Source organism: Tachyglossus aculeatus, chromosome Y4, assembly GCF_015852505.1.
Source record: "Tachyglossus aculeatus isolate mTacAcu1 chromosome Y4, mTacAcu1.pri, whole genome shotgun sequence".
In the NCBI taxonomy this organism is placed as follows: Eukaryota; Metazoa; Chordata; class Mammalia; order Monotremata; family Tachyglossidae; genus Tachyglossus; species Tachyglossus aculeatus.
This window is the reverse complement of record NC_052096.1, coordinates 13,165,010-13,179,373: the sequence shown is the minus strand read 5'-3', so window position 1 is coordinate 13,179,373 and position 14,364 is coordinate 13,165,010. Positions and strand designations below refer to the sequence as shown.

The 14,364-nt window shown below is 44.8% G+C and overlaps 1 protein-coding gene across 1 annotated transcript in view; it reads left to right on the top strand.

Moving 5' to 3' along the window:
* ARHGEF2 (Rho/Rac guanine nucleotide exchange factor 2) overlaps positions 1–14,364 on the top strand; it is an 87,735-nt gene that overhangs the window by 55,543 nt on the left and 17,828 nt on the right. Inside the window, exons 16-19 of the mRNA XM_038768505.1 lie at positions 2,705–2,830; positions 5,523–5,640; positions 5,724–5,972; positions 14,207–14,283. Coding sequence (XP_038624433.1) covers positions 2,705–2,830; positions 5,523–5,640; positions 5,724–5,972; positions 14,207–14,283 — 570 coding nt within the window. The remainder of the gene's footprint in view (positions 1–2,704; positions 2,831–5,522; positions 5,641–5,723; positions 5,973–14,206; positions 14,284–14,364) is intronic.

Here is a 14,364-nt window from a genome sequence, read left to right as displayed (position 1 = left end):
AATAATAATGGCATTTATTAAGCGCTTACTATGCGCAAAGCACTGTTCTAAGCGCCTGACCATCATTATAATATAATATTATAATAATATAATAATGTAATATATAATATTATTATATAATAATAATAATGGCATTTATTAAGCACTTACTAAGTGCTGGACCATCATTATAATAATATAACATTATAGTATGTATAATATATAATATTCTAATATAATAATATGATATAATAATGCCATTTATTAAGCGCTTACTATGTGCAAAGCACTGCTCTAAGCGCTGGGCCACCATTATAATACTATGTAAAATGTAATGTATGATATTATAATATAATAATAATGGCATTTATGAAGCACTTACTATGTGCAAAGCACCGTTCTAAGCGCTGGACCATCATTATAATAATACAACATTATATTTATAATATTCTAATATAATAATAATGTCATTTATTAAGCGCTTACTATGTGCAAAGCACTGCTGTAAGTGCTGGGCTGCGTTATAATACTATATAAAATATAATATATTATAATATAATAATAATAATAATGGCATTTATTAAGCGCTTACTATGTGCAAAGCACTGTTTTAAGCACTGGGCCATCATTATAATAACATAATATTATAATAATATAATATATGATATTATAATAATGATAGTGGCATTTATTAAGCGCTTACTATGTGCAAAGCACTGTTCTAAGCGCTGGATCATCATTATAATAATATAACATTATAATATAATATTCCAATATAATAATAATGCCATTTATTAAGCACTTACTATGTGCAAAGCACTGCTCTAAGCGCTGGGCCACCATTATAATACTGTATAAAATATAAAATATAATATTATAATATAATGATAATAATGGCATTTATTAAGTGCTTACTATGTGCAAAGCACTGTTCTAAGTGCTGGGCCATCATTATAATAACATAATATTATAATAATATAATATATAATATTATAATATAATAATGATAATGACATTTATTAAGCGCTTACTATGTGCAAAGCACCATTCTAAGCGCTGGACCATCATTAGAATAATATAACATTATAATATATAATATTCTAATATAATAATAATGCCATTTATTAAGCGCTTACTATATGCAAAGCACTGCTCTAAGCGCTGGGCCACCATTATAATACTATATAAAATATAATATTATAATATAATAATAATGGCATTTATTAAGCGCTTACTACGTGCAAAGCACCGTTCTAAGCACTGGACCATCATTATAATAATATAACATTATAATATATAATATTCTAATATAATAATAATGCCATTTATTAAGCACTTACTATGTGCAAAGCACTGCTCTAAGCGCTGGGCCACCGTTATAATACTGTATAAAATATAATATATGATATTATAATATAATGATAATAATGGCATTTATTAAGCGCTTACTATGTGCAAAGCACCGTTCTAAGCGCTGGGGAGGTTACAAGGTGATCAGGTTGTCCCTCGGGGGGCTCACAGTCTTCATCCCCATTTTCCAGATGAGGGAACTGAGGCCCAGAGAAGTGAAGTGACTTGCCCAAAGTCACCCAGCTGACAATTGGCGGAGCCGGGGTCTGAACCCGTGACCTCTGACTCCAAAGCCCGGGCTCTTTCCACTGAGCCACGCCACTTGTCAGCCGTGTGACTTTGGGCAAGTCACTTCACTTCTCTGGGCCTCAGTTCCCTCATCTGGAAAATGGGGATGAAGACCGTGAGCCCCTCGTGGGACAACCTGATCACCTTGTAACCTCCCCAGCGCTTAGAACAGTGCTTTGCACATAGTAGAGAAGCAGCGTGGCTCAGCGGAAGGAGCCCAGGCTTTGGAGTCAGAGGTCATGGGTTCGAATCCCCGCTCCACCACAAGTCTGCTGTGTGACCTTGGGCAAGTCACTTAACTTCTCTGAGCCTCAGTTCCCTCACCTGTAAAAATAGGGATGAAGACTGTGAGCCCCAGGTGGGACAAGGTGATCACATTGTATCCCCCCAGCGCTTAGGACAGTGCTTTGCACATAGTAAGCGCTTAACAAATGCCATCATTATTATTATTAGTAGTAGTAAGCGCTTAATAAATGCCATCATTATTAGTAGTAGTAGTAGTAAGCGCTTAATAAATGCCATCATTATTATTATTATTGTTATCTGAGGGGGCCGCCTTCATCATCATCATCATCATCATCATCAATCGTATTTATTGAGCGCTTCCTGTGTGCAGAGCACTGTACTAAGCGCTTGGGAAGTCCAAATTGGCAACATACAGAGACAGTCCCCACCCAACAGAGGGCTTGCAGGGGGTCCATCTGCAAGCAGCGTGAGAAGCCGCGCGGCTCAGTGGAAAGAGCCCGGGCTTTGGAGTCCGAGGTCATGGGTGCAAATCCCGGCTCCGCCACTGGTCAGCCGGGTGTCTTTGGGCAAGTCGCTTCACTTCTCTGGGCCTCAGTTGCCCTCATCTGGAAAGGGGGGATGAAGCCTGTGAGCCCCCCGTGGGACAACCTGGTTACCTTGTAGCCCCCCCAGCGCTTAGAACAGTGCTGTGCACATAGTAAGCGCCTAATAAATGCCATTATTATTATTATTATTATTATTATTATTATTATTATCATCTCGGGGGAGGAGACGAGGAGGATGCAGAGGCTTGGGCTCACCCCCGGCTCCCCCGGCCCGGCTGCGGTCATCCTCCCCGCAGTTCTCAGGCTCCAACGCGGAGCAGATGCGGAAGGTGTACGCCGACTTCTGCAGCCGCCACACCAAAGCGCTGAAGCTGTACAAGGAGCTGTTCGCCCGCGATAAACGCTTCCAGAACTTCATCCGGGTGAGCCCCTGTCCCATCCCCTCCCCTGCCTCGACCTCCTCCGAGGACCCCCTCCTCAGCTCCCGCCATCTCCGCCCTGGGCCCGCACAGAAAGAGCGGCCGGGCCTGGTGTCGGAAGGTCATGGGTTCTAATCCTGCCTCCGCCACTGCTGGGTGACCTGGGGCGGGGCCCTTCACTTCTCTGTGCCTCAGTTACCTCATGTGGAATAATGGAAATGAAGACTGTGAGCCCCAACTTGGGACAATATCTGATTACCTTGTATTCCCCCCAGTGTTTTGAACAGCGCTTGGCACATAGTAAGCGCTTAACAAATCCCATAATTATTATTATTATTATTATTCTCTGGGCCTCAGTTCCCTCATCGGGAAAATGGGAATTGAGACTGTGAGCCCCACCTTGGGACAATCTGATTACCTTGTATTCCTCCCAGTGTTTTGAACAGCACTTGGCACATAGTAAGCGCTTAACAAATCCCATTATTATTATTATTATTCTCTGGGCCTCAGTTCCCTCGTCTGGAAAATGAGAATTGAGACAATCTGATTACCTTGTATTCCCCCCAGTGCTTAGAACAGTGCTTGGCACATAGTAAGCACTTAAAAAACCCTATTATTATTATTATTATTATTATTATTATTATTCTCTGGGTCTCAGTTTCCTCATCTGGAAAATGGAAATGAAGACTGTGAGCCCCACCTTGGGACAATCTGATTACCTTGTATTCCCCCCAGTGCTTAGAACAGTGCTTGGCACATAGTAAGCGCTTAACAAATCCCATTATTATTATTCTCTGGGCCTCAGTTCCCTCCTCTGGAAAATGGGAATTGAGACTGTGAGCCCCACCTGGGACAATCTGATTACCTTGTATTCCCCCCAGTGCTTAGAACAGTGCTTGGCACATAGTGAGCGCTTAAAAACCCCCATTATTATTATTATTATTCTCTGGGCTTCAGTTCCCTCGTCGGGAAAATGGGAATTGAGACTGTGAGCCCCACCTGGGACAATCTGATTACCTTGTATTCCCCCCAGTGCTTAGAACAGTGCTTGGCACATAGTAAGCACTTAAAAAAACCCATTATCATTATTATTATTCTCTGGGTCTCAGTTTCCTCGTCTGGAAAATGGGAATTGAGACTGTTAGTTCCACCTGGGACAATCTGGAGAGGGGGACGAAGGCTGAGTCCAGTGCTCTGCGCACAGCGAGCGCTCAATAAATACGATTGAATGAATGAGACGGTGAGCCCCTCCGTGGGACGGGGACCCCGTGTATCCACCCCAGCGCCTGGCACATAATAAGCGCTTCCCGAAGCCCACTCATATTACGATTATTGTTAAGGCCCTACTGAGAGCTCCCCTCCTCCAGGAGGCCTTCCCGGACTGAGCCCATTCAATCAATCAATCAATCGTCTTTATTGAGCGCTTACTGTGTGCAGAGCACTGGACTAAGCGCTTGGGAAGGACAAGTTGGCAACAAATTGTGAGCCCCCCCGTGGGACAACCTGATCACCTTGTAACCTCCCCGGCGCTTAGAACGGTGCTTTGCACATAGTAAGCGCTTAACAAATACCAACATTATTATTATTATTATTATTATTATTGAGCGCTGACTGTGTGCGGAGCACTGTACTAAGCGCTTGGGAAGTCCAAGTTGGCAACATATACAGTCCCTACCCACCAGTGGGCTTACAGTCTAAAAGACCATTCCTTCCTCTCCCCCTCGCCCCCCTCTCCATCCCCCCACATCTTACCTCCTTCCCTTCCCCACAGCACCTGTATATATTTGACGTGATTTTTGGTAGGGTCTAATCATCATCAATCGTATTTATTGAGCGCTTACTATGTGCAGAGCACTGTGCTAAGCGCTTGGGAAGTACAAGTTGGCAGCATATGGAGACGGTCCCTACCCAACAGTGGGCTCACAGTCTAATGATACTCTACTGAGCCCCTTCCTTCCTCTCCCCCTCGTCCCCCTCTCCATCCCCCCCCATCTTACCTCCTTCCCTTCCCCACAGCACCTGTATATACGTATATATGCTTGTACATATTTATTACTCTATTCATTTATTTATTTAACACGTACATATCTATTCGATTTATTTTATTTTGTGAGTATGTTTGGTTTTGTTCTCTGTCTCCCCCTTTTAGACCGTGAGCCCACTGTTGGGTAGGGACTGTCTCTAGATGTTGCCAATTTGGACTTCCCAATCAATCAATCAATCAATCACTCGTATTTATTGAGCGCTTACTATGTGCAGAGCACTGTACTAAGCGCTTGGGAAGTCCAAATTGGCATCACATAGAGACAGTCCCTACCCAGCAGTGGGCTCACGGTCTAAAAGGGGGAGACGGAGAACAGAACCAAACATACCAACAAAATAAAATAAGTCCAGTGCTCCGCACATAGTAAGCGCTCAGTAAATACGATTGATGATGATGATGATTTGTACATATTTATCAGTCTATTTAATGATTTATTTGACTGGTACATATCTATTCTATTGATTTTATTTTGTGGGTATGTTTGGCTTGGTTCTCCGTCTCCCCCTTTTAGACTGTGAGCCCGCTGTCGGGTAGGGCCCGTCTCCAGATGCTGCCGACTTGGACATCCCAAGCGCTTAGTCCAGTGCTCCGCACACAGTAAATACGATTGATTGATTGATTGATTGATTGATTATTCCCGAATCTCCCCAGAAGGTGACCCGCTCTGCGGTGCTGCGGCGACACGGGGTGCAGGAATGCATCCTTCTGGTGACTCAACGCATCACCAAGTACCCGGTGCTCATCAACCGCATCCTGCAGCATTCGCACGGTGAGCCCCCCGCGACCTCCTCCGGCCGCTCCGGGGCCGCCGCCGCCGCCGCCCCCGCTGACCCCCGCCCCTCCGGCCCCCAGGCCACGAGGAGGAGAAGCAGGAGGTGGCGGTGGCCCTGGGGCTGGTGAAGGAGCTGCTGTCGGCCGTGGACCAGGAGGTGCACGACCTGGAGAAGGCCGGCCGGCTGCAGGACCTCTACGGCCGCGTGGACCCTCGCACCCAGGCCCCCGTCCCCGGCAAGGGGCCCTTCGGCCGCGACGAGCTGCTCCGCCGACGCCTCCTCCACGACGGCTCCCTGCTCTGGAGGACTGGCACCGGACGCTTCAAAGGTGCCCGCCGCCTCGGGGGGCCCCGGGGGGTCGGGGGTCATTTTACTGGTACCTACCTCTCCTATTGATTTAATTTTGTGAGTATGTTTGCTTTGGTCCCCCCCTTTCAGGCTGCGAGCCCGCTGTCGGGCAGGGACCGTCTCTAGATGTTGCCAACTTGGACTTCCCAAGCGCTCAGCACAGCGCTCTGCACACAGTGAGCGCTCCATAAATACGATTGATTGATTGACTGTCTCTAGATGTTGCCGACTTGGACTTCCCAAGCGCTCTGCACACAGTGAGCGCTCCATAAATACGATTGATTGATTGATTGACTGTCTCTAGATGTTGCCAACTTGGACTTCCCAAGCGCTTAGTACAGCGCTCTGCACACAGTGAGCGCTCAATAAATACGATTGATTGATTGATTGATTGAGCCCGCGGTGCTGGGTGCCAGGAGGCAGAAATAGGGGTTCGATTGATTGATTGACTGTCTCTAAATGTTGCCAATTTGGACTTCCCAAGCACTCAGTCCAGCGCTCTGCACACAGTGAGCACTCCATAAATACAATTGATTGATTGATTGACTGTCTCTAGGTGTTGCCAACTTGGACTTCCCAAGCGCTTAGTACAGCGCTCTGCACACAGTGAGCGCTCAATAAATACGATTGATTGATTGATTGATTGAGCCCACGGTGCTGGGTGCCAGGAGGCAGAAATAGGGGTTCGATTGATTGATTGACTGTCTCTGTTGCCAATTTGGACTTCCCAAGCACTCAGTCCAGCGCTCTGCACACAGTGAGCACTCCATAAATACAATTGATTGATTGATTGACTGTCTCTAGGTGTTGCCAACTTGGACTTCCCAAGCGCTTAGTACAGTGCTCTGCACACAGTGAGCGCTCAATGAATACGATTGATTGATTGATTGAGCCCGGTCCTGGGTGCCGGGAGGCAGAAGTAGGGGTTTGATTGATTGATTGACTGTCTCTATATGTTGCCAACTTGGACTTCCCAAGCGCTTAGTACAGCGCTCTGCACACAGTGAGCGCTCAATAAATACAATTGATTGATTGATTGACTGTCTCTAGATGTTGCCAACTTGGACTTCCCAAGCGCTTAGTACAGCACTCTGCACACAGTGAGCGCTCAATAAATACGATTGATTGATTGATTGAGCCCGGTCCTGGGCTCCGGGAGGCAGAAATAGGGGTTCGATTGATTGATTGACTGTCTCTATATGTTGCCAACTTGGACTTCCCAAGCGCTTAGTACAGTGCTCTGCACACAGTGAGCGCTCAATAAATACGATTGAGTGATTGATTGATTGAGCCCGGTCCTGGGCGCCGGGAGGCAGAAATAGGGGTTCGATTGATTGACTGACTGTCTCTATATGTTGCCAACTTGAACTTCCTAAGCGCTTAGTACAGCGCTCTGCACACAGTGAGCGCTCAATGAATACGATTGATTGATTGATTGATTGATTGAGCCCGGTCCTGGGCGCCGGGAGGCAGAAGTAGGGGTTCGCTTTCGTTCACGCCTTCGGTCGTATTTGGGGATTGAAAGTGTGAGCCCCACGTGGGACAACCTGATTACCTTGCATCTACCCTGTTGCTTGGAACATAGTAAGCGCTTAACGAATACCAAAATTATTTATTATTATTATTATTACGCATGACTCTGATGTTAGAGGACAAACTGGGCTTCAAGACCTCATTCTTGGTGGTCTTTAGCACATAGTAAGCGCTTAACAAATACCAAAAGTATTATTATTATTATTACGCATGACTCTGATGGTAGAGGACAAACTGGGTTTCAAGACCTCATTATCGGTGGTCTTTGGCACATAGTAAGCGCTTAACAAATACCAAAATTATTATTATTATTATTACGCGTGACTCTGATGGTAGAGGACAAACTGGGCTTCAAGACCTCATTCTTGGTGGTCCTTGGCACATAGTAAGCGCTTAACAAATACCAAAATTATTATTATTTTTATTACTACGCGTGACTCTGATGGTAGAGGACAAACTGGGTTTCAAGACCTCATTATCGGTGGTCTTTGGCACATAGTAAGCGCTTAACAAATACCAGAATTATTATTATTATTATGCATGACTCTGATGGTAGAGGACAAACTGGGCTTCAAGACATCATTCTTGGTGGTCTTTGGCACATACTAAGCGCTTAACAAATACCAAAATTATTATTATTATTATGCATGACTCTGATGGTAGAGGACAAACTGGGCTTCAAGACCTCATTCTCGGTGGTCTTTGGCACATAGTAAGCGCTTAACAAATACCAAAATTATTATTATTATTATGCATGACTCTGATGGTAGAGGACAAACTGGGCTTCAAGACCTCATTCTCGGTGGTCTTTGGCACATAGTAAGCGCTTAACAAATACCAAAATTATTATTATTATTATGCATGACTCTGATGGTAGAGGACAAACTGGGCTTCAAGACCTCATTCTTGGTGGTCTTTGGCACATAGTAAGCGCTTAACAAATACCAAAAATGTTATTATTATTATTATGCGTGACTCTGATTTTAGAGGACAAACTGGGCTTCAAGATCTCATTCTTGGTGGTCTTTGGCACATAGTAAGCGCTTAACAAATACCAAAATTATTATTATTATTATTACGCATGACTCTGATGGTAGAGGACAAACTGGGCTTCAAGACCTCATTCTTGGTGGTCCTTGGCACATAGTAAGCGCTTAACAAATACCAAAATTATTATTATTATTACACATGGCTCTGATGGTAGAGGACGAACTGGGCTTCAAGACCTCATTCTTGGTGGTCTTTGGCGCATAGTAAGCGCTTAAAAATACCAAAATTATTATTATTATTATTACGCGTGACTCTGATGGTAGAGGACAAACTGGGCTTCAAGACCTCATTCTTGGTGGTCCTTGGCACATAGTAATCGCTTAACAAATACCAAAATTATTATTATTATTACGCATGACTCTGATGGTAGAGGACAAACTGGGCTTCAAGAGCTCATTCTTGGTGGTCTTTGGCACATAGTAAGCGCTTAACAAATACCAAAATTATTATTATTATTATTATTACGCATGACTCTGATGGTAGAGGACAAACTGGGCTTCAAGACCTCATTCTTGGGTCTTTGGCACATAGTAAGCGCTTAACAAATACCAAAATTATTATTATTATTTTTACGCATGACTCTGATGGTAGAGGACAGACTGGGCTTCAAGACCTCATTCTTGGTGGTCCTTGGTGCATAGTAAGTGCTTAACAAATACCAAAATTATTATTATTATTACGCATGACTGATGGTAGAGGACAAACTGGGCTTCAAGACCTCATTCTTGGTGGTCCTTGGCGCATAGTAAGCGCTTAACAAATACCAAAATTATTATTATTATTATTATTATTATGACGTGTGACTCTGATGGTAGAGGACAAACTGGGCTTCAAGACCTTATTCTTGGTGGTCTTTGGCACATAGTAAGCGCTTAACAAATACCAAAATTATTATTATTATTATGATGCATGACTCTGATGGTAGAGGACAAACTGGGCTTCAAGACCTCGTTCTTGGTGGTCCTTGGCACATAGTAAGCGCTTAACAAATACCAAAATTATTATTATTATTATTACGCATGACTCTGATGGTAGAGGACAAACTGGGCTTCAAGAGCTCATTCTTGGTGGTCTTTGGCACATAGTAAGCGCTTAACAAATACCAAAATTATTATTATTATTACGCATGACTCTGATGGTAGAGGACAAAATGGGCTTCAAGACCTCATTCTTGGTGGTCTTTGGCACGTAGTAAGCGCTTAACAAATACCAAAATTATTATTATTATTATTACATGTGACTCTGATGGTAGAGGACAAACTGGACTTCAAGACCTCATTCTTGGTGGTCTTCTTGCCTTGGTACTGGATTTCCCAACTTGTCCTTCCCAAGCGCTTAGTCCAGTGCTCTGCACGCAGTAAGCGCTCAGTAAATACGATCGAATGAATGAATGGATGATCGAGCGCGGACCGTGTGCCGAGTGGTTGGGAGAGTACGGTAGAACAATAAGGAGACACATTCAGTCATTCATACTTATTGAGCGCTTACTGCGTGCAGAGCACTGGACTAAGCGCTTGGGAAGTACAAGTCGATAGATCAATAAGGAGACACATTCATTCCTTCATTCAATCGTATTTATTGAGCGCTTACTGCGTGCAGAGCACTGGACTAAGCGCTCGGGAAGGCCGAGTCGGCAACATATAGAGACGGTCCGTACGCAACAACGGGCTCACGGTCTAGAGACATTGAGACGCGGCGTGGCTCAGCGGAAAGAGCCCGCACTTGGACGTCAGAGGTCGTGGGTTCTAATCCCGACTCCGCCGCTTGTCAGCTGTGTGACTTTGGGCGAGCCACTTCACTTCTCCAGCGCTTAGAACAGTGCTTTGCACATAGTGAGCGCTTAATAAATGCCATCATTATTATTATTATTATTCTCTGGGCCTCAGTTCCCTCATCTGTAAAATGGGGGTGAAGACTGGGAGCCCCACGTGGGACAACCCGATTGCCTTGTGTCTACCCCAGCGCTTAGAATAGTGCTTGGCACATAGTAAGCGTTTAACAAATACCATAATAACAATAATAATTGCCATCATTATTATGATTAGTATGCTTGTTACACAGTAAGCACTTAATAATAATACTGGTGTTTGTTATTCATTCATTCATTCATTCAATCGTATTTATTGAGCGCTTACCGTGTGCAGAGCACTGTACTAAGCGCTTGGGAAGTACAAGTTGGCAACATATAGAGACGGTCCCTATTATTATTCCCCGCCCACAACGAGCTGGCAGTCTACAGCGGGAGACAGACATGAGTAGAAATAAATAAATGACAGACAGATAGGGACACGAGTGCCGGGGGGCTGGGGGGGGGGGGGGATCAATCAATCAATCAATCGTATTGAGCGCTTACTGTGTGCAGAGCACTGTACTAAGCGCTTGGGAAGTCCAAGTTAGCAACATAGAGAGACGGTCCCTACCCAACAGTGGGCTCACAGTCTAGAAGGGGGAGACAGAGAACAAAACCAAACAGATTAACAAAATAAAATCAATAGAAAATATATGTACAAGTAAAATGAATAAATAAATAGAGTAATCAATCAATCAATCATATTGAGTGCTTACTGTGTGCAGAGCACTGTACTAAGCGCTTGGGAAGTCCAAGTTGGCAACATATAGAGACAGTCCCTACCCAACAGTGGGCTCACAGTCTAGAAGGGGGAGACAGAGAACAAAACCAAACACATTAACAAAATAAAATCAATAGAATAGATATGTACAAGTAAAATGAATAAATAAATAATCAATCAATCAATCGTATTGAGCGCTTACTGTGTGCAGAGCACTGTACTAAGCGCTTGGGAAGTCCAAGTTGGCAATATCTAGAGACGGTCCCTACCCAACAGTGGGCTCACAGTCTAGAAGGGGGAGACAGAGAACAAAACCAAACACATTAACAAAATAAAATCAATAGAATAGATATGTACAAGTAAAATGAATAAATAAATAATCAATCAATCAATCGTATTGAGCGCTTACTGTGTGCAGAGCACTGTACTAAGCGCTTGGGAAGTCCAAGTTGGCAACATCTAGAGACGGTCCCTACCCAACAGTGGGCTCACAGTCTAGAAGGGGGAGACAGAGAACAAAACCAAACATATTAACAAAATAAAATTAATAGAATAGTAAAATAAATAAATAAATAGAGTAATAAATCCGTACAAACATCTATCCATATATACAGGTGCTGTGGGGAAGGGAAGGAGGTAAGGCGGGGGGGATGGAGAGGGGATGGATAGAGGGAGCAAGTCGGGGCGACACAGAAGGGAGAGGGAGAAGAGGAAAGGAGGGCTCAGTCAGGGAAGGCCTCTTGGAGGAGACGGGCCTTTCATTCATTCATTCTTTCATTCAATCGTATTTATTTGTTCATTCATTTATTCAATCATATTTATTGAGCGCTTACTGTGTGCAGAGCGCTGTCCTAAGCGCTTGGGAAGTCCAAGTTGCCAACATCTAGGGACGGTCCCTACCCAACAGCGGGCTCACAGGCTAGAAGGGGGAGACAGATGACAAAACAAAACATATTAACGAAATAAAATAAATAGAATAAATATGTACAAAGAAAATAAATAAGGCTTTGAAGGGGGAGAGAATTATGGTCAGATAGGAGGAGGGAGGGCGGTCCAGGCCAGAGGCAGGATTCATTCCCTCATTCGATCGGATTTATTGAGCGCTTACTGTGTACTGTAAGAAGCAGCAGCAGAGAAGCGGCGTGGCTCAGTGGAAAGAGCCCGGGCTTCGGAGTCAGAGGTCAGGGGTTCAAATCCCGGCTCCACCACTTGTCAGCTGGGTGACTTTGGGCATGTTACTTAATCATTCAATCAATCGTATTTATTGAACGCTTACTGTGTGCAGAGCACTGTACTAAGCACTTGGGAAGTACAAGTTGTCAACACATAGAGACAGTCCCTACCCAACAGTGGGCCCACTTAACTTCTCTGGGCCTCAGTTCCCTCATCTGTAAAATGGGAATGAGGACTGCGAGCTCCCCGTGGGACAACCTGATCTCCTTGTAACCTCTCCAGCGCTTAGAACAGTGCTTTGCACATAGTAAGCGCTTAATAAATGCTATCATTATTCATTCATTCAATCGTATTTATTGAGCGCTTACTGTGTGCAGAGCACTAGACTAAGCGCTTGGGAAGTCCAAGCTGGCAACTTTCATTCATTCATTCATTCAATCATATTTATTGAGCGCTTACTGTGTGCAGAGCACTGGACTAAGCGCTTGGGAAGTCCAAGTTGGCAACTTTCACTCATTCATTCAATCGTATTTATTGAGCACTTACTGTGTGCAGAGCACTGGACTAAGCGCTTGGGAAGTCCAAGTTGGCAACTTTCATTCATTCATTCACTCGTATTTATTGAGTGCTTACTGTGTGCAGAGCACTGGACTGAGCACTTGGGAAGTCCAAGCTGGCAACATTCATTCATTCATTCAATCGTATGTATTGAGCGCTTCCTGTGTGCAGAGCACTGGACTAAGCGCTTGGGAAGTCCAAGTTGGCAACTTTCGTTCAATCATATTTATTGAGTGCTTACAACTTTCATTCATTCATTCAATCGTATTTATTGAGCGCTTACTGTGCACAGAGCACTGGACTAAGCGCTTGGGAAGTCCAAGCTGGCAACTTTCATTCATTCATTCATTCAGTCGTAATTTTTGAGCGCTTACTGTGTGCAGAGCGCTGGACTATTATTATTATTATTATTATTGGGAAGTCCAAGATGGTAACATGGAGGCTGTGGGGACACCCAGCAGTGGGATCGCAGTCTGGAAGATGAACATATTCCCTGCCCACAAGGAGCTTACAGTCATTCATTCATTCATTCAATCGCATTTATTGAGCGCTTACTGTGTGCAGAGCACTGTACTAAGCGCTTGGGAAGTCCAAGTCGGCAACATATAGGGACAGTCCCTACCCAACAACGGGCTCACAGGCTAGAAGAGGGAGACAGACAACACTTACGAGAGCGCTCAGTAAATAGGACGATTTGACGGATTTATGAAAGCGTTCAGCAAATGGGCTGATTCTAGGGATTTATGAGACCGCCCAGTAAATGGGCTGATTTTGAAAAGTTACGAAAGTGCCCAGCCATTACGGTTTTAGGGATTTACGAGCGCTCGGTAAACAGGACGAGTTGACTGGGTTTCTGAAAGCGGTCAGCGAACAGGAGGATCTCACGGATTTAGGCGCGCTCAGTAAATAGCGGACTTTACGAAAGCGCTCAGGAAATAGGCTGCTTTTAAGGAGTTGGGTCACGACGATTTCTCAGCGCTTTTAGACTGTGAGCCCGCTGTTGGGTAGGGACCGTCTCTATGTGTTGCCAGTTTGTGCTTCCCAAGCGCTTAGTCCAGTGCTCTGCACATAGTAAGCGCTCAATAAATACGATTGATTGATTGATTACCAGAGTGCTCAGCACCTAGTAAGCGTTGACAGTCCAGAGGGGCAGACTGTGAGCCCACTATGTGAGCTACTATGTGAGCCCACATAGTAAGCGCTTAGTACAGTGCTCTGCACATAGTAAGCGCTCAATAAATACGATTGATTGATTGATTGATTGACTGAGGTGGGCGAGGGGCGGTCCAGCGAGAGGGGCGGCCCGCTCTGACCCCTGCCCGGCCCGCAGACGTGCTGCTGCTGCTGATGACGGACGTGTTGGTGTTCCTCCAGGAGAAGGACCAGAAATACATCTTCCCCTCCTTGGTGAGCACTCCCCCCAACACCCCACCCGGTCAGCCGCAGCGGGCAGGGGCGTCTAGCGCAGAGGCCGGTGCCCCCCGCCCC